Genomic DNA, 24,347 nt, shown 5'->3' on the forward strand with positions numbered 1-24,347 from the left:
ACTAAAGAAATCTGTTTTGTTTCAGCTTGTGGATTCTTGACAAAATAATGTCATTTTTGTTTTATTTTCTAATTCTCTGGCTACTGGTAAACTACAGTGAATCAGCAAGATCTCTACTTGACTCTACACTCAGCTTATTTTACCACTTACCTTTTTTTCGTAAGCAGTAGTTTATTTACAATAATTAAAAGATAAGTTATTTCAAAATCTTTCCTGTATCATTGAATTCTAATATCTGGGAATTTCTTATGTATATAGTAAAGTAATCGCCTATTTTTACGGGCGGGGCTTAACATCCATCTAGCGACTATGCACACATATAAATATGTATATGTGGGTGTAAAATTGTACACATATTTAAGAATGTAAAAGAAAAAAAAAATTAAATCATAATAAAACTTCAAACTTTTAATATTTTAAAACAAATGAATAATATTGGACTAATATTGTCCAAGATTTAATGCAAAACATATAGCTTTTCATATAAGGCATATAAGTTCTCAAAATTTCTATTCCATATTATTTTTTATTGTTTTTCCAAAACATTAAAAAAATCCTAATATAAAAACACTTGTATTTGCCTCATCTAGAAATAAGATTAGTGATTAATTAGATTAATAATGGATCAAAATTTAAAGATTCTTTCCTTTTTGATTCTTTCTCGTTTAATCTTTAAATAAATAGATATTCACTTCAATAAAATATTATATTTGATTGTTTTATAAATAGTGATTAATTTTATTAAACAATTTCTTTATTCTCAGCAAAGTATATTAATTATTGAATACGTTATGAAGTGCCTATAGCTAAGTGCCGACAAATATAATTGCGGTTGAAAAATGTTTATTTACTAACAATAAGCGTCTTTTGAATGAAAACATTTGAGAGGTCAAAACTAAGCTTAAGCTATTATATATAATACCAAATAGATTAGCAGTGTCCAAGAAAACAACTTTTTTAAACATGGTTTCTTAGCTCTAGTCACAATTTTATTCACCAAATGTTAGCTGTTTTTAGTAAAACGACGGTGTTCGTTATTGAGGAATAAAATTTGGTTTTTGTAAAAATAAATTATATTTATTATTTTACATATGTATTTAATTTTCTGTATAAATCAGAAATTTGCTAAAAATGAATCTCATCCAAAATTATTCAAACTTGAAAAATAATAATTTAAAAATAAGTGATTTTTCGCTCATACACAGTTACCAAAAAAAAAAAAAATATCTTGAACATATTGCCGTAAACAAAATTATTATAGTTATAAATAGAAAAACAAATTAATTACTAATTACTACTATTTAAATTTATTCATTTTAATTAAATAAATAAATTTAGTTAAAATAAATCGTACCTTTAATTCAGCAGATAAGATTTTTCTTTTTTTTTGAAGTCAAAAGTTATTGATGGAAAGTTAAAAGTTATTAATTGAGATGGTGATCTTTTCATAATTATATGTAAAAGAAAGCTGAAGGAATTGTACATTTTGACAGTGGGTGACATTAACAAAATATAATTATTTACTTTAATCTATAGTTAGAATACAATTTTCTCTCACATTATAAGGTAGACAAATATTTATTTTTTTATTTTTTTGTATGTGCAACTCAATTATGAAGATTTATGTATAAGTTTGTGTTGTAATATATAAGATAAACGTGTATATTCTGATTAATTATGCTACATGCCTTCTCCCTAAAATTACTTTGCCATTCTTCGCTTTTAGGTTCTTCTAACCTATCTCCAAAAGTGAAACTGATGCAGCTGTAATTTTCTTATTTTCAACTTTTCAGATCTGGCTTTTTGAAACTGAATCCTAAATTACTTATTAGTATTCCACTTCCACAAACGGGTTTCTTTTATACACAAAATAGCCATCTTCCATTTTCCTTCTTAATTGGGGAGAGGGTCTTGCATCCCCTATTTTGAAGAAAAAACAAAATTTTTGAATAGGGACCATCTATCTCTAAAATAAATCTATGGGTTGGTTGCCCAATACATTCTGTTACCGCACAGTGAGCTGTAAGAAGCTCCTTGGAAGAGAAAATTCTGATATTAATCTCTTTATTGGGTAGTTTTCTGCAGTTGCTAACTAGAGAAAAACAAAATTACTTCAGCTGCAACTATTGTTAGAATAAAATTCCTGGTTTACAGGGAATACTATGTAACGATTAATTTCACTATCATATTCAGAACTGATGTGTGGTTATCAGATCTTGGAATACTCTATTTATCACTTGTGAGATAATTGATGTCGCACTCTACACAATCTCACTAAATACGGCTCAGTTCAAAGATCGCTAATGAAGTAAGACAGGTGGTTTTTCACCCTTACTCTTTTGGCACAACTTTCTTAAACCTTTCATGAAATTAGATTGAGAAAAAAATTAACTTAATTGAAAAAATAGTTTTACTTGACTAAAAAAGGCTACAAAAAGATAAGCTTTGAATGTTTCAATCAATGTTAAACCTTCTTTCAACAAAATTAAAATTTACATTCAAATTTAAAGCGAAAGATTAAATTAATCTGAAAATTTTAATATTTTACTCCACCCCCCCTTGTTAACTCCAAGATAGCGTGAGTAAATGTTTGAACAATGTAGAAGTGAAAGCGTATCACCTCAACTTATGTTTGAACACACTGCTGGATGTTAAATGGCCCTCATGTAATTGCAAGTCAGAGAATAGCTGAAAGGTGCCAGGAATGAAGACAATATATAATGAGAAAATTTTAAAACTCAGTACATTATTAGAACACAACTTCTATTTTACTATTTAAGAATTTTTATTTAAATTAAGTTTTTTTAAACTAAAAGATAAGTCAGTCATTAGGAGTGAAATGAATTATAAGTAAAACAGAGTATGATATGCTATCTAGTGGCGTTTTTATAAACTAATAAAAAATTGTAGTTCTCACGTATGCCGCTAGATAACACGAGTATGCACTTTAGAAGTTTATAGAGACTAATATTTGATCAAATAAAATTTTACCCTAATTATATACGAAACCCAATGCATTTTAATACTTATTAAATTATCTAGCCTATAATAAGTCAGGACTAAGCTTAAAGGAGCAAATACAACATTTATAAGATAATACCTACAAAACAGCAGCAAATTTATGAAATGTGGCCTGAATTTTATTTCTGATTAGGGGCCGTACTTAAATTACGTAACGCAATTTAAAGAGCTTTTTAATCCCTCCCCCCCCGATGTAACAGATCGTAACAAAATGTCAACCTCCCTTCCCCCCTAGCCAAATGTACGTAATTTTTTGTTATGGAATATCGTCATTGCATAGTATTTAATTAAAATCAAACATATATTTTTTATTTATTACTTATTTAATTACATTATCACTTAGTATGAAGGTTGGCTATAGTAGAATTTGGCGCGAAAAATATCGTTAGTATTTTTCCATTAATGACCAAAAAATTATAGATTCAATTGGAAAAATTACGTACAAGCATTAAAAAAACCCCTCCCCCGAACCATAACGAATGGTAACAATCGAGCCTTACCCCCCTCCCCCCTTGCGTTCGTTACGTAATTTAAGTACGGCCCCTTAAGTTTGAATCATTTCAATCACACTAATAATCATTTTTAGAAAGGTTAATTATGTACGCAGGGAGAATAGCGTCAATTTTTATTTAAGACTTGAGTCCAATTTTGAATTTAAATAGTTTGTTATTAAAAAAAACTTCAGAACTAAATGTTTAAGATTACCCACATTTCTATGACTCTGACTGTCTTGTCTGACGTTACGAACTTCTTTCGTCGTTCTCCGTTTTGGGAGGTTACCGGGTACGCTACCCTAGCCACTCTTCTCAAATTAAGGAGGTTATATATTAGTTTATGTTTTGATTTGTTGACGGCAGGTTATTATTTAATCAGGATCCTGAGTATTAATTATTTAATTTTAATCTCCTCCAGCATGTTAATTTATGTTCAGAAAAATGTCATTCTTCAAGAAAGGAAGTGCTAAAGCGGTTGACTATAAGGCGAGATTGGAGAGGAAATTATATTTGGTGAGTTCTTTGTGATTTATTAGTTCTTTGTTTTTATCATATTAATAATAAATTGGTCTAATTTTATTTCTTTTCTTAATTTTTCCATAGGCCAAAGAAGATCCAGATCCCTCGTTTGATTTATCCAATTGTGGTTTGAAAAATGTTCCGAAAGGTGTATACTCATTATGTAAAGTTTTAAGGAAAGAAACACTTATGTTACATGTATGCCGTCCTCTAGTAAAGGTTAATTTTGATAGATTAAGCCTAATATTGAGGAAATAGCTAATTTGCTTCTTACTTATTTTTTAGCACAATAATATTTCATCACTCTCTGGCGGAGGAGTAATTAGTGATCTCACTCTGCTCCATGTGTTAGATTTAAGTTCAAACAAGTTCACTTCCCTTCCGGAAAGCATCAATAGTCTTGTGAATCTTAAGGTAAATATGTGTTTTTTATTTTGTTTCTTGCATTACTTCTGTAACATAATTTAACAAGACACAGTCTGTATGATTCTAAAATAAAATTTGGATTAAGTTGTCATATGTGTAGGTCCGTATCATACTTTTACGGTTTGGACAACCCATACTTTAGGAGGCAAAAAGTTTTAATTGTTAGAATTAAGATTGATAAGGAAATGAAGACAAAATGTTCAAGGTCCTGCAAACTTTAGTCTAAGTGATAGCTTCTTTTAATCTTTATTTCTCTAAAACTTTGGGAGCGTTAATTTATAATGTAATATTATTAGATTGCTCAAAGGGAAGAATTTTTTCTTTCTGCTCATCGAATTCTATGTATAGTAAATATTGTTAATATTTGCAGGAATTATATCTGAACAACAACCTTATAAAATATTTACCAGAAGGTATCTGTGAATTGAAACATTTACGAGTATTAAGTGTTCCTTTCAACCGCCTGAAACGTTTGCCTGTTGGGATACACCATTTGAATGAACTCGAGGAGCTACATTTGCAAGGCAACTTGGCTCTTTGTCATTTACCAGATAGTCTGTGCCTTTGCCCCCGTCTCAATCTGCTAGTTTTAGACATAGCAAGATATACACACCCTCCGAACGATGTAGTGATGGAAGGTACTTCAGCAGTCCTATCATATTTAGCAGCCCGTTAGTATTATATTTTATCTAGTATGTGCAATAACAAAGTAGTTTGGATTAGAAGTAAAAAAAAAAAATTATCTGCATATTTCATAACATTTATTTATCTGACGATTATTTATTTGTTTTGGCATGTGTTAATCATTATTTTAAAGTATTTTTCTTTAATGAAAGGAGTAGTTCCTGAAGATATAAGATCAGATGGCTCACTTTGTTAAGAACGTTACTTCTAATGAGTTACTTTCCTTTATAAAAATCCATTAAGTATAAGGTCTTTGATAATGATTATTTTCAGACTTCGTAATTATCAAAATTTGTCCTTCCCCCTATACAGTATTTCAGAATCAACAAGTTCTACCGTAAAAATTAATGATTTGTAGCTTACAATTTCTGGAAGGTAAGCAGACTTACAACCAAAGAAACACCTGTAGCAAGTCCTAGATGAATGAAAAGAAGAAATTGCTTGATTTTCTGTACGGTTGTTATTTCATTGGCTCGAAAATCATCAGCCATCATTCAATTTCATTAATTTGAACATGTATTCGGTATACACAATAATCTAGGACTGATGAAATATATTCTAGTAACCACATTGGATTCCCACTATTGAAAATTTAAGATTTTTATAAATCAGCTCCAAAGATTTTCTTACTCAGATTGTTGTCAGCGGTTTTGTCCTTGATGCGATCTATTGAGCGACCCAATCATATTTGGTTTTTCTTTAGAAAATTAATTGTCAAAATTAAAATTAAAATAGATTGTACTTGAAACTTTAATTTTTAGTTAAAAAAAAACTTTTATTGAATCAAAATAGCTCAGCAAGTTGTACATTACTCATTTCTGTTTTAATTTTAATGTTTACATTTTTTCACATAGAAATGGGTGTGGATTACAAGGGAATTGCCGAACAAACAACAACTAAAGAAATCGCAAGTAATAAGCAAAACATGGATTATCTGACACTTAGAGACAAACAGTTGCAGGTGAGTCAGCATAACTATATTTAACGCTTATACAACTGTTTTAATGTTGTTAGTATAAAAAATCGTCACTTAGAAGATCATTGCAGTATTTTTGAAATATTTGTGGTTAAAGTGAAAGCAGTTACTTGCATTAAATAATACAGTTACGGTCAAATATTAATGAAATTCAAACACTTTAGTAATTTTAAGTAATCTTTTTTGAACAAACATGTTTTTATACTACCTAAATAGTAGAAATAACCTGCTTTTTATGTACAAACTAAAAATTTAACCATTTAAATGTTTAACTAGTGTTAACGATTCGGCTTAAAATTATTCTTCTGTATCCGTATACTGCAGATTTCATTTAACTTCTTCGTAATATTGAAGTTGCTGAGATTGTTTAAATTGTGTTTAAACTCTTCTTAAGTTTCTCATTTACTGCAGTATGAATCTTGGCACTTTGCCTTTGCGATTTCCTCAGTATTTTTCCACTCAAAAACTCTACTAAAATCGTGAGTGATATCCTCAAGCTGTACGTTTATCAATCACAATTTTCCTAAATACTGTTATATACTAATTCTGAAATCCTCATCTAGCATCTTGCCATTGCAAGAATTCTCCTATTCATATACATGGCTTCATAAAACTCTTTTAAAGTTTTATGCGTGAACGGTCTAACGAAACAAAAAATTCTAAAATAAAATACTCGACTTTTTTACAAATCTATAATCATTGTTACAATAATTGTAATTGATAAACTGAAAACTAACGGAATTTTACTGAAGTGATTGTTGCACAGGCGTAACGTAAGTGGTAAGGAACTGTCCAGTATATTCTAGTAATGCATTAGGAAATTGAATGTGGCTGACAGTAACCTTATTGCTGACATTGGTACTGCAATTTTACTATAATATGCAATATTTCTTTTATATCCTTTTTTTATATTTGCTGTCAAGAGATTGGTGGTGACCAGCTGTGTCATCCTGCTAAGAATCCGCCTTACATAATTCTAGAAATCCCAAAAATACTCCTTTTTCTGAGATTTAAAATTTAGAATCGGTATCATATGGATTAAGGTTACTTTCTACACTCTACAGCGCTGATGCCTTTGCCAAAAACTATGGAATAAATCCAGATACCTATTTAATCCCTGTGCTATTTCAAAGAACTGCTTAAAAGAGTTGAATGAATCTAAACGTATCATAGAACATTTTATTCAGCAGTCCAGATCATTATACTAATTAGTTCCAAGTCAGTGCAAATCTTCGAGTAGCTGATAACATGCACATATTTTTCAGAACCATGTTACGGTCACTGAACATGATCGGCATACATCGAAAATTCACATTAAAGTTTCTTTGGAGATTTTTTTTTTGCTTAAACAATCACCATATGCATTTATAACATGTATATTAAGCATATGTGTACTATCTGCATTAAATATAGTGTCAGTGACGTCTAGCTACATCCTTGTTTCAGGCATTTTCGTGTTAGGAAACTGTTCATCAACCCATTTCTTCTTTTCTTTTAGTTTCGTCTCCATTATAAACTCTTTGCTGCTTTAAGAGATGTTTGCTTTATCCAGCATTATCCAAAACTAGTTATATTTAAGGAGAAAAACAAGAAAAGGAAAAGATTTTATTTAAACGTTCATTGTTCCTTGCTAATTAGATGTAAGATCCATATATATTTGAAACATTTTCCCACGAAAAAAGTGCTAAGGGAAGAACACCTGAAACGCCATTTAGGAATAATGGTGTAAGAAGTGGAAACATTGTTCGTATAAATTCTAAGATTCAAAAAAATTTCATTGAGTTAGTTTCAGTAAAGAAATTCATGTGTGTTCGCACCAGATTTTTGTTTTATCGAGAGTTTGTAACTTATATTTAATTGAGTACATTAAGATGTTTATTTCTGGTAAGTATTATAATTTATTTATTTTTTTGTAAGATTGCTGGATTATGTGAAATGGGCTTATTAAAGTGAAATTCAACGTTCTTTTTTTATTATTGCTTCAATTTAATTTCACCTCTTTGTTGTTAATTTGTTTGTTTTGCTTTCCATATTATTTTTTTTATATTTACTGATATTCTTTATGTTATGTGTAACTTCTAGGAAAAGATTCAACAGTTGGAGAGAAAAAAGGCACGTTTTTGTTTGAGTATTAGTTTTTATTATTTATTTATTTATTTTATTTATTTTATTTTTTTTTTGGCACGTTGCTTTTAACATTAATCACAAAAATTATTACTTTAATTAAACTGCAACTTCTTGGCCATAAATTGCAATTTTTTAATTAAGCAATTTTTTTTTTTCAAATGTGTTTGAAACTCATATTTATTTAAATTTAGGTTGATCGTAATTCTAGTTCATTAGACAACGGTTGACAGAAATATCAAAATAACGAAATATCGTGCAACATATAAGAAAAAGTTTGACGTTCTGGAAACTTTTTTTTTTTTCAACCAAGAAATCCCAAAAAAAGTTATTTTTATCTTTCAGAATATGGTTTGAAAAATTTATGCCCACTTTAAAGTTTTTATAAAACAGAACAACATTTAAACTTTATTGATACGACAGAATTGGGCAAACTCAGTCTAAAACGCTACCGATTTTTTTTATTTTTATACTATTCATGATTAAATTTTAGATCTTAAAAGAATCAATGCCATTAGTCAATTCTATACAATGTATAATTTTTTTTTTTTTTTTTAATGTGATGTACCGTATTTTTACGGTTCTCGATTATTTTTTATTTTTATTTTTTTCGGCGCATCAACTGCGAGGTTATTAACTCCAGGTTCTCGATTATTATATTTCCTTCAATTCCTTATTCAGAGAGCGTATAAAGATAAAACCGAATTATGAATAGTCAAGTATTTTTATTTATTTACTAATCGCCACACCCTGTTTAGGAAGGGAAACATCAAGAATGTATGGCACTAGAAAAAAACATTGCTGAGCAGAAAGAGCAAGAATTTAAACTGCAGAACATTTTGAAGGAGGGCAAAGATAAGGTAGTTTCTTTTAACATGGCAATTTTTTGGTATGCGAATGTAAAGAGTTGAAAGAGTTTTAATTTAATTTTAATCCAATTTGTTACAATCAATAACATCTTGAATCAATTGTAAGATTTATACAATTCAAATTATTTTTTACTTCAAAGATTTGCATTTTTTTTTCTTTTACAAAATGTTAAATTAGAAATAGTTATGGTAAGAATTGAGGGTGAGGCCACACTCTTAGCCCAAATTATCTAAGATTCAACATAAGATCATTCATTTAACTTAAAAAAAATATGTATTTATTAAAGTTTAACATTATGTCCAGGGTGATTAGTTTTAATTCAAGATATGTGTTCAACTGCATGAATTCCTGATTAGAATAGATAGTCAAATAAGATTTTCCGTATTTGGTGGCAAAATATATGGATTGAAGTCAGCATTGAAGTTGTTGTCAGTGAAAATGAGGCAGAATGCCAGGCCTATTAGAAACCTTCTTGAACCTGTATCCTTTCGCAGCAAACTGTTACAAGTTCAGCCACTAGTGAAAGGGTGCAAATAAGTTGATGAAATGGCAAATGAATCCTTGGCTAATTCAGGTAAAAGAAATTCAGTAGTAGTTACTCGTCTAAGTTTTCTTGAGAATTGCTGTAATAGCCCTTGAGGCAATGAGATATCGGAAGGCCTCAATTAAACATACCACCGCAAACTAAGAAAGCACTTGCAATTCCTAAGCTGACAATGGATTGGCGTAAAGGATATCAGTTCCTTTAAGCTTTACCAGCTCTCTTCAGGCTGCTGTATCAACTCTTTAATTAAAAAGACAGGAATAACTGATCTTTTATTTGAAATACATTAGAAAATAGATATGGGAATTGGTACATACAATAGGCCGTTTGCCCATTCGCTCTGAAGTAAACAACTGGCCTATCCGACTGATTTTTAAGTGGGTTCCTCGTACCCTAAAAGTATTTTTCAACGATAATTTGTATTTTATTTGGTCTCCCCAAAGTTTTAAAATTCTCTTGAAAATTATAACAGTTCCTTTTTCAGTATATTAAGATAAGACGTAGATTTGATTCTGGGCTTAAATCCTGTAAGTTTAACTGAACAAATATATCTGTTTTTGATATCCTATAAACCTTTTAAATCGACTCACTCTTTGATAGTCTGCATCGTAAAATACAACGAATAGCTGACTGATTAGTGAACCGTACTTGTACGCACAGTGCTTGTATATTACAGCACGTATTTCAGGTTTCGATTTTTAATGTAAACATGAGCAATTTAAATAATGAATGTTGTTACCTAATCCACAGGGCATAAAGCACGCCTACGTTATTTCTGATTTAGGAACAGATGTATTAGTTCTAAATAGAATTTTTATATTATCTCAGTTTATATTATTTGCTGAATATTTTTTGCAATAATAGATTTTTTTTTTTTTTACTTTTTTTAGCTAATGGAAGATCTAAAAGTTCAACAGATGAAAATAGCGGAAGAAGTTTTAAAATTTCAAAGCAAAAAAGAAGCAGAACGGAATAAATTTTTGGATCAATTAAAACGAGGTTAAATTCAATCATTCTTTAATAGCCTTTCTTTTAATGTACCACGAATAGCTAAGCAGTTAGGGAAGTGGACCAAAGTACCAAAATTATGACACTCACGGTTTGATTGCCGCTATCAGCTTTAGATTTTAAGAATTTATTATTTAAAAAAAGTCGGTTATCCTACTGGATATAGAACATGCTTACAAAAACTTCAGTATTCCCTTGTCTTACGATTATTTGAAAATTGTCTTGGACCTCGCCAATTTTTTTTGTATTAATGCATATTTTTAACGGTCTTTACGTTTATTTACCGATCAGTGTCACGGGTGGAAGCGAATAACTAGCATACTTTAATACGAATATTCCAAATACATAATATTCGTGTAAAAATAATATCCAAATTCTGAATCAAACTTTCACTGCCATACATTTTAAGTTTTGTGTTCCTCACGTCGAACCACTGAGCTAATGTTGGGAGATGTGAAATTGTCTTTATGGAATATTATTGACCTGATTGTTGGAATATTAGCTTTGTAAATGAATGATTGAATGAATGAAGATATATATTTAATATTTTATACAAAATATATGAAAATAAATGTACTTTTAAACAGTATAATGTCGTTTAAATAACTGAATAATTACGCTTTAAAACTAATTAAACATAAATTAAATAATAATAATGCAGTACTACAGAAAAGAAATTTAAAAAATAAATAAATAAACAAACAAAATATAAAATAAAAAATAATCAAAAAAATACACTACAAAAAAATTCAATATAACTTTTCAAAAAAAAATAATAATTTCACATCTTAGACAATGCCTAGTAGGTCTTCTATCGAGTAGTTCTGTTTCTGCTTATGAATATGATTAGTTGAAAAAATGAATGACCATGTCAACCTGGTGCAACTGTAGTTCTGGAACTAGTAAGAGAAACTCAATTTCCAATATTATGCATAACCCAAGCAATGAGGAGCTAAATAAAGGAAGAGAAATAAAATATTTGAAATAAACTTCACAATTTACCTTCCCTCTTTTTAATTATAATGACAACATGGCGGAGACAGTTAAATTTTACTATTTATATTTTTTGTCATTAGCTGAAGATGAAGCTGGAGAAATAGTTAATCGATTAGTTGAAGTTGCCAGAGCAGAAAGACAACCATGGAGAATAGTGCAGTTGCAAGAATTAGATAAAGTGTCTGAAGAAGCCATATTTACCAATAAACTAACTTCGGCGCTCAGAAGGGACGATATTTTAAGTAAGAAAACCCTTTTTTAATCTAAAAAGAAGTATGCAATGAACGTGTTTAAAAAAAGTTCAAAAATACTCTAGCTTAGCTTTTACGATAATTGGTCCCATAAATTGAGAATAATTGGATTATTGATGTCTCTAAGATTTGTTCAGTTCCGCAATATCTTTATTTTTATAAATTTCTCTCTAAATCTTTTGGACAATAAAGGGATTTGTCGAGGATAAAATATATACGTATATAGCCGGCCGACTATTCCTCTTGGATACCCTCTGGCAAGAAACGTGCTCAGGACATATATCTGCTCAACCAATGTCACTTGTCTTCCTGTTCTTATTATCGAAATCAGACAAAAAATATGGCAAATTTCCAATTTTAGTATTTTTTTTTTCTCTGAAATCAAGATCAGGACTTAATTTTATTAAAGCATGAATAATAATAAAATCTCAGTTATAAAATAAAATTATGGTTATATACGTATCATTTGTCCTTTCAATTCTATGTTTTTCTTAATTACTTTGTGTAATTTATTATTCCGATTACTCTGTTTTAAGTAAGTAAGTCTGATAATTATTTACAATTTCTGGCCTAAAGGTAAAATGGAATCAGTGCTGAAAGAGGAAAGTTATAAGTTGAAAGAGTACGCTGAAGCAAGGGATCAGTTGGCCAAAGATTCTTTAACAAGGTGAGATTATTTATTTAATTTATTTTGAAGTCTTACAGGGTAAGAGATGAAAAGAAGAGGTCATTATTATTATTTTGAGGAACGTCAACTGTTAAGGTCATTGACTAACTAAGGTTTTGTTCAGTACACTGTATTAAATTATGCATAATTATATTATTTTCAAGGGTGCCTAATGGCTTGGGACCTGAGCATGATGTGGCTCTCATCCCTGCTACCTCAACCTTGCAAATAGAGTTTAAGTGTTTGAGAAACTTCCCGGTCCACCTGAAAGTATATGCTATATATTCAAGAGTTCCAAATCTTCTAAACATTCCCCTTCCAAATATATTACATCTAGACTTAGTGAAACAAGCGCTATGTCTTTAAATTGTAATTTAGGTAATATTAAATAGTAACGTTTCTCCAAACGTCTCATCACTGAGGACTGATTGACCATCCGAAATTGTCCAGTCATTATCTATCTAAACTCTCAATAGCACGCCTAATCAGGGAAAGAAGGAAGAGTTGAAGTCAACTCATATGGATTGATTCAAGAGAGGAGAAGAAGGCAAAGGGTTTACTTGTCCCAGTCTGACAAAGTGGGACCAATTAAAAATTTTTGCTAGAAACTTGTAACTAAAATCCCTACCACCTAATTTATTTAGTAAAGTCTTCTATGTTTAAATTTAATAAATTTATAAATTAGTAAATTTATTAATATAGCAGTAAGAGAAAGTGAGAATCAGTTTTACAGATTTTTGAAGTAAAATTTTTTCTAATACCATGAATTATGCGTGAATTTTAACTTGGTTTCATTTAGGCAAGCTGAATGGGAGCAGGAAATCGCAAGTCTTCTTGCTTCACGCACAAATGATCATGACATTACTGTGACGACAATTCTGGAAGATGAGAAGGCTCAACAGGCTGCCTTTGCAAGGTTGGTTATTGAAAGTACTACACGCTTTCTTCGTATGTTTTAAATGTTTTAAATTTAAACATTTGAAGGCACTGATTTCGTTTTCATTGCACTGACAGTTTCCCGGAGTTTCCCTTGTTATAGATAACACTGTTCACCGGAAAATTTCAAGGGAAGACAAAAACACCAATGTCTCTAGTTTAGTTCACAGCACTATCACTAAGCTATCCCATTTAAATTTCTACACTATTCTTCTTAAAATTAATTATATAAAAACTTCTCTTAATGTATTATCATCCTATGTAAGTAGTAATGTTCATAAAATACCTACTTATTTCATTTCTTGCTTTATAGCTAACCAAAGGGAACTTTTTAATTGCCTAACGCCTAATTAAGATAGAACGAATACATTTAATTGTGAATTGGGTATTATTTACCTTTTTATATGGTGGTTCCAAATCATTTATCAATGAATTAATTGTTAATGGTCACATCAGGTCGTGAGATCTATCTGTTCATTCCACTGCATAATGCTCGCCATAGCGTATCTTAAGGAAAGCCGGTGTTGGGGGGGGTGGCCATCCCCGATCGAAAATTTTCGATTACCTGGGCCACCTTATATTATTGAAGGATATGATATTACGGTTGGAATGCTAAATGCTTCAGGAAATTACTCTAAAAAAAAGAGTGTTACTCGCTGTCGTACTTCAGTTTCTTAAGTCATGTCTAACATCAGAAATTATCAACGGTTCAGTCGAATGTATTCCAAATGTATTCTAATTTTGTGTGAGTTCTTACACAGTTATCAAAGGACTGCTCTAAACAATCTGATTTCTCCATATGTTTAACCGCACGCCTCGTTTTAATAGTTCGGGTGTATTAATCATGAATGATTTCACTTGATACCAAGCAAGTAAGTTGTAGCTTATGATCTATCAAATTTTGATCACGAACTTTTTTCACTTATGACCTTTGGTCATCGATTTAGTGCCACAATAAACCTTCGCGGCGTAAGCTTTCTGACCATCTGTATTATGTGAGTGCTTTATGTGCCCTAGGTTCATATCAATCGTCAAAGGGACACTAGCCTTCATTTCCAGAAGGTTCCTCCTATAAAATTATTTTAAAGCGCAATAATAAACTTAAGAATTAAATAAACTGGTGGATGTAGAGTCTAGTGGATCGGTGTTAGGCTAGCCTTTTGCTCTGATATGAGAAGTTTTGCAGCTTCTTGGAAAATGTGAAATAATTTAATAATTTAGACTTGAAATAGATTAAAAATTACATTTTTTATAAAAAAACTAAAACATGTAGTGGGCAACAAATGTGAAAGCAAATAATTAAGCCAGTTTCCTGGCAAATGTTTATTTAATAGACTTAGTTGTATGCTACATACAAGGTGCAAACATAATCTTGAAATGTTTGCAACACTAAAATGCGCAGAAAACAAAAACTAACAGATATTCAGATTTAAAGAAAATCGTGTTTAAATCTAACTGAGAAACTGATTAAATTTCTAAATAAAGTGTCGATTCAAGAGATTGTATGTTACATTTTCTAATAGTGGTCTATAGAACAAACCTAAACCACAGTGGCATTTAAGTAAGCAATAAATCTGTCTCGAATCAGATTTAAAGAAGATTTATCATTGAAAATTGGAATAAACAATTAAATAGTTTTTGAAGTGTTTGGATGACGTGAGAATGTTTCCGTATATGAGAAAAAAATAGAAAACTTTAAATAAATCTTTATGACTTTATACATGCTGAACTCTTTTAATAAATTTACATTTACTGACTTAGTTTTCATTAAAAAGAATTGAACGATTTATTTTAAATGAGTTGAAAGAAAAAGGAAATTATTGGAAAAGAAAGTTATTAGCTCAAGAAACGTATTTGGTTGAAGAGAATAATGAAGCCATATGATAACAAGACCATTAATAAAACAAAGAGAATAATAATAACTTAAATAGGTCATATTATGTAAGATAAATATTTAAGAAAAAGCTGATTTTTTCTGTTATTTCATAACCTCTTCTTTATTTTTGTATTTTTAGTTTTTACTATTAATTTTTTTAAAATACAGCAATGAGGCATTTTAGCAAATAATGATATTTCATGTAGATTACTGGAACGGAATGATATGCAATCGGCCAGGCTTAGAGCAGAACTCACTATAATAGAAAGGCAATTGGAACATCTAACGAGGGTGGAACTGAAGACAAACAAGCTTAATATCGAACAACTTCAGGTAAAGTATTGAAATTATATAGCTTAAATTACTTTGAAAAAAAAAACGTTAACACATTTTAAATATTTACTAATAAACGTACTTGTAATTTAAAAGTCATCATCAAAGTCATTTGTTTTATCTCCTTCTAATTTTCTTGGGTAAGCCATTTGAGAAAAACACTGCGTATGAATATAATTACCATACCCTTTTTTAAATCTCAGAACGTCATTTTCTACACAAAGATTTCCTTTAACAAATACATACTCTGGTCCACCATGAATGTACATTCCGGTAAATATATTATAATCAACTGCTTGGCGATGATTGTGGTGCGATATTACTTTCATTCTTTTTGGATTCCATACGACTATATCCGCATCCGAACCTGGTTTTATGGCACCTTTCTTAGGGAACACATTGAATAATTTAGCTGCATTAGTGCTGGTAATGGCGACAAATTGGGAAGGAGTTAGTATGCCGGAGTTAACACCTTTTTCCCAAATCACTGACATTCTATCTTCTACACCATTTACTCCATAAGGTATCCTAGAAAAATTATGTTTACCTCTTGCCTTTTGATCACTATCGTACGTACAATTATTACTTCCTGTAGTATTTAGTTCTTCGTTTGCTAACATCTGCATGAGTTCGGTAGGCGTGGATTCATCATCACTGATTGGTGGACACGTCACATGTGCTGCAGCAATACGAAAGTTATGACCTTCTATTTTCTGCCCTACTCCACCCAGAGCTGCTGGTATCGTTTCACCAAACACTGTCACCCCTTCCCTTCTTTTACGTATTATAATATCTGCAGCAGGCTTACTCATCACGTTACAGAAATATAATGGACTTTGCACTTGCTTAGCAATCGTGCATGCCCTGAGAGTTGCTTCTTCTTCCACATCTTGTGGCCTTGACAAGTAATGCCCCTCAACTCCTCTTATACCTTTATTAAGCAATTGCCGCACATTCTCGTCAATAATCGTACCATTTTCTGCATGGAACATAGGTAAAGCGCCTATTTCTTTACATCGCATACAAGCTTGATATATTTCTGCATCATTCAGCATGAACTGTCTTTTGAAAGCCATATTTATCAAGAACCCGTTTATACCACAGCTAATAGCTACTTGGCTCATTTCTTTTTCGACGTCATCATCCCACCAAGTTATTCCCATATGTAAAGCATAATCGCACACTACCTCAGTATCCGCTCTTCTCCTCCATTTCCTGTAAGCATCTTCCATGGATTCCCCTATCTGAGGCATAACAAAATCCATTATCATCGTAGTACCTCCTGCCACAGCTGCTCTTGTGCCATAATAGAAATCATCTACAGTTTTTATATTCTTATATGTATAATCCAGATGAGTATTCGGATCTATTCCACCCGGCATGATAAACATACCTGCTACATCAAGTGTTAAGAAATCGTCTGTTGGCCGGATTATTTTTCCCACTTCCATTATCGTTCCATTTTCTATTTTAACATCACCCCTTTCAATCGAATCAGCATTCACCACATAGCCACGTTTTAATAATACATTTTTGTTTGCTGGGATATTCCACCAATTATCGGGCATATTAAGTAAATATTAATTATCCGCCTAAATCTAAAAGAATTCATGTAATAAATTAAGTCTACAGCATATTATTCTTAAAAGATAAGACGTTCTTGAAAAAGTCTCTAATTTTGATCCAGTTAAAAACTTTTTAGAAACATTTGTTGTCTTGTAACATATGTTGACATTAAATTTTTCAATCAAATTATTATTTAATTATTTTCTAAGCAAAAAATAGGCTTTTTTGCCAACTATTTGTAATTAGTTTGATATTTAAATTACTTTTAATAAAGGATTTTGGACTTGGCTCTTAATGCGATAAGAGTGCCGGGAGAACCAGATGAATTAGAAAATAAAACTTAAGAAAAGAATGAATTAATGATTATATTTTCTACTAACAGAAGTAACAATTAAACTTAACAAAAACATAAAGTAAATAATCGGAAAGCTTCTCGATTTTGGATGACTTCCTTGCGCACGGAACGTACTAATCTTCTCTCTATGTCTCAATCTTAGTTACTTTACTTTTCTAAATAGCTCTGCAGCTCTGATCGAGCATAGGCCTCCCTGACAACCTCAAACCACCTCTCTCTGTCCAGCGCCTTCCTCTTCCAATCATTCACACCCAGCTTTCGCAAATCAGTCTCCACATCCTGCATCCAACGCCTTCTTGGCCGCCCTCTACCTCTTGTACCCTCCATTTTGGAGAAAAGTAGTTTTTTTTGGCATCCGATTGCCCGGCATTCGCACCACATGGCCCAACCATTCAATTCTTCTCGCCTTTATGAATTGCACTTTCCTGATACATCGCATAAAGCTCATTGTTTGTTCTTATTTTCCACTCTCCCATCACCAATTTGGCACCGTATATCTTTCTTAAAATCTTCTTTTCAAATATCCTTAACTGATTCACAGTCGCCATACAAAGGGTCCAAGTATCCGCGGAATATGTCACAATTGGCCTTATCAGTGTTTTATATAAATTAATTTTTGTTTTGCGTGATAAAGAAGAACAATAAAGAAGAACGGAATAGCTTAATATTGGCGAAGTAGGCACGGTTTCCGTCCATGATCCTGCAATTCACCTCGGGTGCAATCCTGTTCTCGCTGTTAAGCTCAGCTCCCAAGTATATGAATGATTTCACCTTCTCGAAAGTGAACACTTCTACTTCCAGTTTTTTATAGGCTACTCCACAGTTGTCATTTGGGCTTAAATTCATATACTTAGTTTTCTTCTCATTCACCGCGAGACCTATTTTATCGCCTTCAGATTTCAGGGTATGAAAAACCTCCTTCAATGACTGAGTGCTTCTTGCTATTATGCATAAATCGTCAGCATAAGCACATGTCTGATTCATCGAGTAAGTCACACTTCCTATGACATTGAGCTTATTTACCGCATCATGCAACGCGATATTAAATAATTTTGCGGATAGTTCTTCCCCCAGCTGAGATCGGGAATACGCCGCTTAAAGATCCGTTGACCAGCACTCTAGCATTACTGCCGCTCATCGTTGTCTCTATCAGCAATCTTAGTTAATTTTAATTATTTAGTTATAAAGGATTGTAGGATCACTAATCCTACAGCTTTCACTTCTTGCCCTCGAATGCTGACAAAATTAAAAATAATGATCCACCTGAACAAGTTAACCTTTTTCTTTAAAGCTTCTACATGAATAAGAAATCATATCATGTACGGGCCCATACATTGGTTTCAGAAGCCAAATTCTGGTCATATCCTTAAGAGGCTTATGTCATTGATTGCTTTTATTTAATAGCATAGGATGTAATAGACTTAACAGGGTTAAATTTCTTTATTGAAGGATTTTTTCCTAGGGTGAGCGAAATAAAAGTATGGTTTTTTTTATTATTATTTTCCTGAAGTTAATGCAAAAAAAAAGGCTTTCTTTCTTTTTTATGTCGGTCTCAGTTATGTAAATCTTTAATTGGTTTCTAATTTCTACATTTTAAAAATTAATGTAAAAATCGAATATTAAAAAAGTAAGCAATGCTTAGGACATTCATTTTATTTGCATTACGCTCTCAATTGCCTTTGTAATTCTTTTTCTTTGTAATGTAAATAACTAATACCATTTTCCAAGTTTCTTTCTATTACAAAACTTAATAAAGAAATATAAAAAAGGAATTCAATCTAACTCTTAGATAGTTAAATTAACTATAATGATATGTATTTTCATAGTGCGATCTGGGTTTGCGACGAAGACAGTTGTCAGAATTATTAATGACTGTGTTAGCTGAACAAGAAGATAGAAAAAAACAGCTGTTATTACGTCTTCGAAAAATGGAAGAAGTTTGGTGCAATTACGAATCAACTGAGGGTCAAGACAAACGAGATTATTGGTTAATGCAATATCAAAAATTGTTGGATTGTCAGGTATAGAGTACTTCCTTTAGCACTTTTATTTTATTTATTTATTTTTTCTTTTCTTTTGTTAATCATGCTTACCGTCTATATATCATCTATAAACAAGCTTACGTTTTTCTGCCCTTTTCCTAACATTCAACACCAACTAGCTATTTCAGCTTGATCCCTCCCTTTGTAAGCAACGTAACTGTTCACATTAAACACAAATGAAATTTCCATAATTAATATATTTTGTAAATATACTTCTATTCAAAGGTTTGGTAATTGCGAGTACTTTGTTAAATTATGCAATTTTTTTGGGCGTGAGGGGGCTTAGGTGTTTCATTAAAACTTCCACACAGAAATTATACAAGTTGCATCATGTTAAGACAGAACAGAGAGAAACAATGCGTTTTTGTTTTTTTTTTTCGGTTTTATTGCCTCATTGATATTTCTAAATATTTTAATGCGAATAAAAATAATTTCATGATACGTTAATAGTTTAACTTAATGTAATTTAACATTGTTAATTTGAGTAGAACCTCACAAGCACGGACTGGTGTAACTTAAGGTAGTTTTATCGGACCTCTTCTCTATAATGTATACACATCTGACCTACCAACGGATTCAAACACACTGCTCTTCACTTACACTGACGATACTACTATCCTTTCTTTTAACTCGGATACCACAACAGCTGCCTCTCATCTGCAAACTCACACAAACTAGAACCGTGGACCAAAAAGTGGAGTATCAAATTCAATGCTCCAAAATGCCAACCAGATAACTATTTCTCTGCGTTGTAACTCTTGTCCTTCTATAAGTCTTAACACAATTCCTCTTTCTTCTGCTAACTTAGTTCGCTACCTTGGGAAGTACATCGACAAACGACTAACGTGGAACCCGCACACTAGACTAAAAAGACTTGAACCTAACCGACGGAACAAATTACTGTTGCGACTAATTGGCAGACAATCGAAGCTACCACGATTGATATACAACAGCGTACTCAAACCGATGTGGCCTTACGGTCTTGAATTGTGGGGGTTCAAACATTCAAATTCACAAAAGATACTGTCCCTTCAATCAGAAATTCTCCGTCAGATTACTAATTCTTTATTTAACGACTCTAACTCTACCGTCGATAACGACCTGAAAATCTCATTTGTAACTGACGAATCCAAATCTAAGTATAGAAAATACTTCGAATCTCTTTCTTTCTGCTTAATCCTCTCGTTCAAAAGTTTGTCTCCACAATGATTCTCCATTAATGTAAGAAATCCAGCGAGAGTGTTGTCAATGGGCAGCTTCTCTCCTCAAGTCATTAAGTCATGAGTACTACTATGCATTGATTAGGAGTCATTCCGTAGGATTCTCCCTAAATTAAATGAAAGTCAACTACTGTAATAGCAAAACTGTATCCTATCATTGTTTTGATTCATTGAATTAGGTCTTTGTCTGTGCAAATTACTGCAAAAATTATTTGGCTCGAATTTATATAAATGTTTGTGCTGATGTGATGTGTTTAATTTAGGGAGAATGTTGGCATTCTCCTGTAAAGAAAGAAAAAGAGAGCGATTAATACCCAAAACGAGTTATAATAAATTTATTTAAGATTTTCTAGCGTCATTTGTTGATATTAATTAGAATTGCTTTTTTCACTTTAAAATACAACTAAATTTATTAATTCTAGGTTTTCCTTGACCAAAAGTTGATAGAACAGATGGTTCTCATGGGGGTACACAATCACTTACCTCTTCTGCTAGACAGAGATCTTATGACGATTACAGAAGAATCTCTTTTTGAGGTAATAATAGTTTGATTTTTATTTTTCCTTTTAAGGTTTTCCAGTTCTGCCAACTTTACTAACTCTTTAATTGTTAATTTTGATATATTGGAACTAAAAAAAAAGAGAATTATTTTAAACAATTGTCACCTAAATAGATGCATAAATATTACTAACATGGTTATTTTAGGCTGGATTAGAAAGTGAGGATGAGAGAGTATTTATTTGCAAAGCAGTGAAATCATATTTGGACATGCTCAAGGTAGCGCCATCTGCTCCTCCTGAATCTCCAGTAGCCACCAGTGTTCCTGCCACTTCTGTTCAGCCGACTGCTCCTGAGCTTACTGAGCAGGAACTAGAATGTGTAGTTTGTATGCAATACCAGGTCAGCTTAATTTATATTTTTTTTCATTAATCCACTTTTAAAATTTCTAAAATAAAATCAGAAAAACAGCTAGCGCGCTGGTGTAACATTCAAAATAAATAAATATAAAAAATATTAATGCACAAATTGTGTTTCATTTTAGTCATACAATTTTTTATTTATTATAAAAAACTCATATATACATTTTTGTTGCTTTTTACAGTGTGAAATAGTATATATTCCATGTGGTCACTTATGCTGTTGCAAAAATTGTTCAGTACAATTAGAAGATTGCCCGCTGTGCAGAGCACAAATTCAACAGAAAGTTGCCGTATTTCTGTCATCATTTACAACATCTTAGTGCACCATCTTTTCAGCCTTAGAATTTTTTGGGACATTAACATATTTTGCGAAATTCTTTTATTGATATATTTTTATTAACATTTTATTATTCTGCGTACGTCATCTCCAAATTTATGCCAGAATTTTTCCGTCAATTTAGTTTCATAGAAAAGTTAATATTATTCTAATGGTCTTTTGAAAACATGCTGATTAAAATACTCATTTGTTTGAAGAATTTATCCTTTTCGTTTATTTGAACAAAATAAACTGTATTGTGCTGAAAAAAAGACCTTTAGAACATGATGTATGGTTATATTTTTAACAATGGATTTCAGTTGTGCACATTGAATCAAATTTTTATTTTGTATTGTATCTATTTTTGTCAATGAGTGTACAGAAATTTTATTAGGTATCGCAGTTCAAATCATCAAAACAGTTTTGAAATTAAAAGCTAAATTAAAATACAAAGGAAGATTAATCAAATTGATTTAATTTATCTAATAGGAATTGAGTATCCTATCAATTTTTTGTTCCTAGCAGTAAAAATACATCATTTTATACAACTTTATGGATTATGTTTATCTGACTATACAATGTTAAGCACTTATAATTACGGAATACTGAATCTAATGACGATCGACTCGTAATTTCGAAAAAGACAGTAGAGATGTAATAAATGATTTTTTAAATAAAAGTCTCCAAGAAAGATGTTCTCTTGCCATTGGCGTTAAAACCTCTTCATGGGCAATGTGAGAGTGATATTAACTTAAAACGCGTACAAATATGTGGTGCTCACAAAATGCACCTCCACTGGCCAATATAAAGTTAAGCCTGTGGTGGAGAGGCCCTTTTAATTTTTTAGAGGAGGTAAACTATGTTTCGTCTGGCGTTTGAATGAAGTAACTAAATAAATGAATAATAATGAAGAAATATTTAAATAAATGATCTACTATAACTATAAAACTTAAGAGCCATATATTTAAAAATAGTTGCAATATATCTTGAACTGCAATTTCGAGCCGATCGTTGTTAATTTGTCTTCATTTTACATCAATAAAGTTCTAGGAACTAAAAGAAATGAGTACTGTTTTATCTTATCGAGAAGAGGTATTGATGCATTGAGTCTACGAGACCTGTTTATTCTTGTGTCCATCTAGTCTTTTAAAAATATCATTTTTGAGTATACCATATAATATTACTATTATAATAAGTTTTTGAGTCATGTGATTTTCTATGCGTGTGTGTGTGTGTGTAAATTTTAAATTGTTTTATTTTTTGTGAATTGTTTGCATTTCATGTATTTTTAACAATTTTAATGGGTTCGAGGAAAAAAAAATCGTATTATTTTCAGTACATTCACATGTGATTGTTTTTACTCATTACTCTCCTGTTCGGTACAATTTTAATTGTAGAAGTTGAAATTTAAAAAAACACAACTGCCACTCAGTTGCTCCTTTATATAATAATTTTAATTTTGTGAAGGGCAATAATTGAATACAATATTGTTTATTACAAGTATAATAATAAATAATTATCTTCTTTATAAAAAAAAAAAAAAAAAAAAAAACATGTTTAAGCATTATGCGTGTTGCTTGCACTTTCTTGCTAGACAAAGTAATAGCCTATATACCTCATTTCATCTATCGTGCCCAACGCTATGTAAAGCACATTCTAAAGTGTGATAAACATTTATTTTAAGACTAAAGTATGTGATATCAATAATACATGATCTCCCTACATGATTAAATATGGCTTTTTGCTCATTCATTATTTTATATTAAAAACAAATAATATATATAAAATATAATAAAAGACATTTGTCATGTTATTTTAAAAAATAAAATAAAAATTCTTGGAACTACAAATTCTTCCATCTTTCACATTTTTTTTTTATATAAATAAATGGGAAATTTTTTACTAGTACGATTTTTCATTTCTCGCCTAAAAATAACTCCTATAGTTCATTAATAATAAATATTTTATTTAGCAGTGCTAAACTTATTTGATACATTCATCATCCTAAAGATTTGGAAAATGTTAACTATGAAAAAGAAAGTGACGTTCCAAAATAAAATAAAAAAAAAAATATTTTAGTTCTTTTACCGATGGTGAAGTATGTTGAAACTTAAAGTTTTTACATTTTTTACTAACCCTCAAGTTTTCACAATTTTATTCTAGTGTGTATGTTTAACTTTTGTACGCCTTATTAACTTGTATT

General features: G+C 30.9%; 2 protein-coding genes, 1 non-coding gene and 1 pseudogene across 8 annotated transcripts in view; 2 read left to right on the forward strand and 2 right to left on the reverse strand.

The window, feature by feature from the left end:
* The window catches only part of LOC141449197 (putative fatty acyl-CoA reductase CG5065), a 36,848-nt gene extending 35,185 nt beyond the window's left edge, over window positions 1–1,663 (forward strand). For both annotated transcript variants that reach the window (XM_074118367.1, XM_074118368.1), the window contains exon 9: window positions 26–1,663. In XM_074118367.1, the coding sequence (XP_073974468.1) occupies window positions 26–170 (145 nt within the window). In that variant the 3' untranslated portion in view covers window positions 171–1,663. The remainder of the gene's footprint in view (window positions 1–25) is intronic.
* Window positions 1,664–3,250: 1,587 nt separating this feature from the next.
* LOC141449193 (E3 ubiquitin-protein ligase LRSAM1-like) lies at window positions 3,251–24,049 on the forward strand. Of its 5 annotated transcripts, XM_074118355.1 has the most exons (17): window positions 3,251–3,840; window positions 3,934–4,028; window positions 4,119–4,232; window positions 4,320–4,448; window positions 4,831–5,131; window positions 5,999–6,105; window positions 8,203–8,236; window positions 9,007–9,104; window positions 10,549–10,657; window positions 11,743–11,904; window positions 12,490–12,580; window positions 13,380–13,496; window positions 15,599–15,725; window positions 19,473–19,667; window positions 21,331–21,444; window positions 21,614–21,808; window positions 22,011–24,049. In XM_074118355.1, the coding sequence occupies exons 2-17, from the start codon at window positions 3,945–3,947 to the stop codon at window positions 22,146–22,148; spliced, it is 2,115 nt and encodes a 704-aa protein (XP_073974456.1). In that variant the 5' UTR covers window positions 3,251–3,840; window positions 3,934–3,944; the 3' UTR covers window positions 22,149–24,049. The 5 variants fall into 5 exon arrangements, with proteins under 5 accessions (XP_073974456.1, XP_073974455.1, XP_073974459.1 ...); XM_074118354.1 differs by lacking the exon at window positions 3,251–3,840 and having other exon boundaries at window positions 3,847–4,028; XM_074118358.1 differs by lacking the exon at window positions 3,251–3,840 and having other exon boundaries at window positions 3,847–4,028; window positions 4,831–5,098.
* On the reverse strand, window positions 11,185–18,130 carry LOC141449198 (dihydropyrimidinase pseudogene; annotated as a pseudogene).
* LOC141450597 (U6 spliceosomal RNA) lies at window positions 17,707–17,809 on the reverse strand. The gene has a single exon (XR_012456189.1). It is a non-coding gene; the product is annotated as a U6 spliceosomal RNA (small nuclear RNA).
* Window positions 24,050–24,347: the final 298 nt, after the last annotated feature.

This window comes from Rhodnius prolixus, unplaced genomic scaffold (genome assembly GCF_049639745.1).
Source record: "Rhodnius prolixus isolate KJV_2025 unplaced genomic scaffold, Rpr scaffold_2, whole genome shotgun sequence".
In the NCBI taxonomy this organism is placed as follows: domain Eukaryota; kingdom Metazoa; phylum Arthropoda; class Insecta; order Hemiptera; family Reduviidae; genus Rhodnius; species Rhodnius prolixus.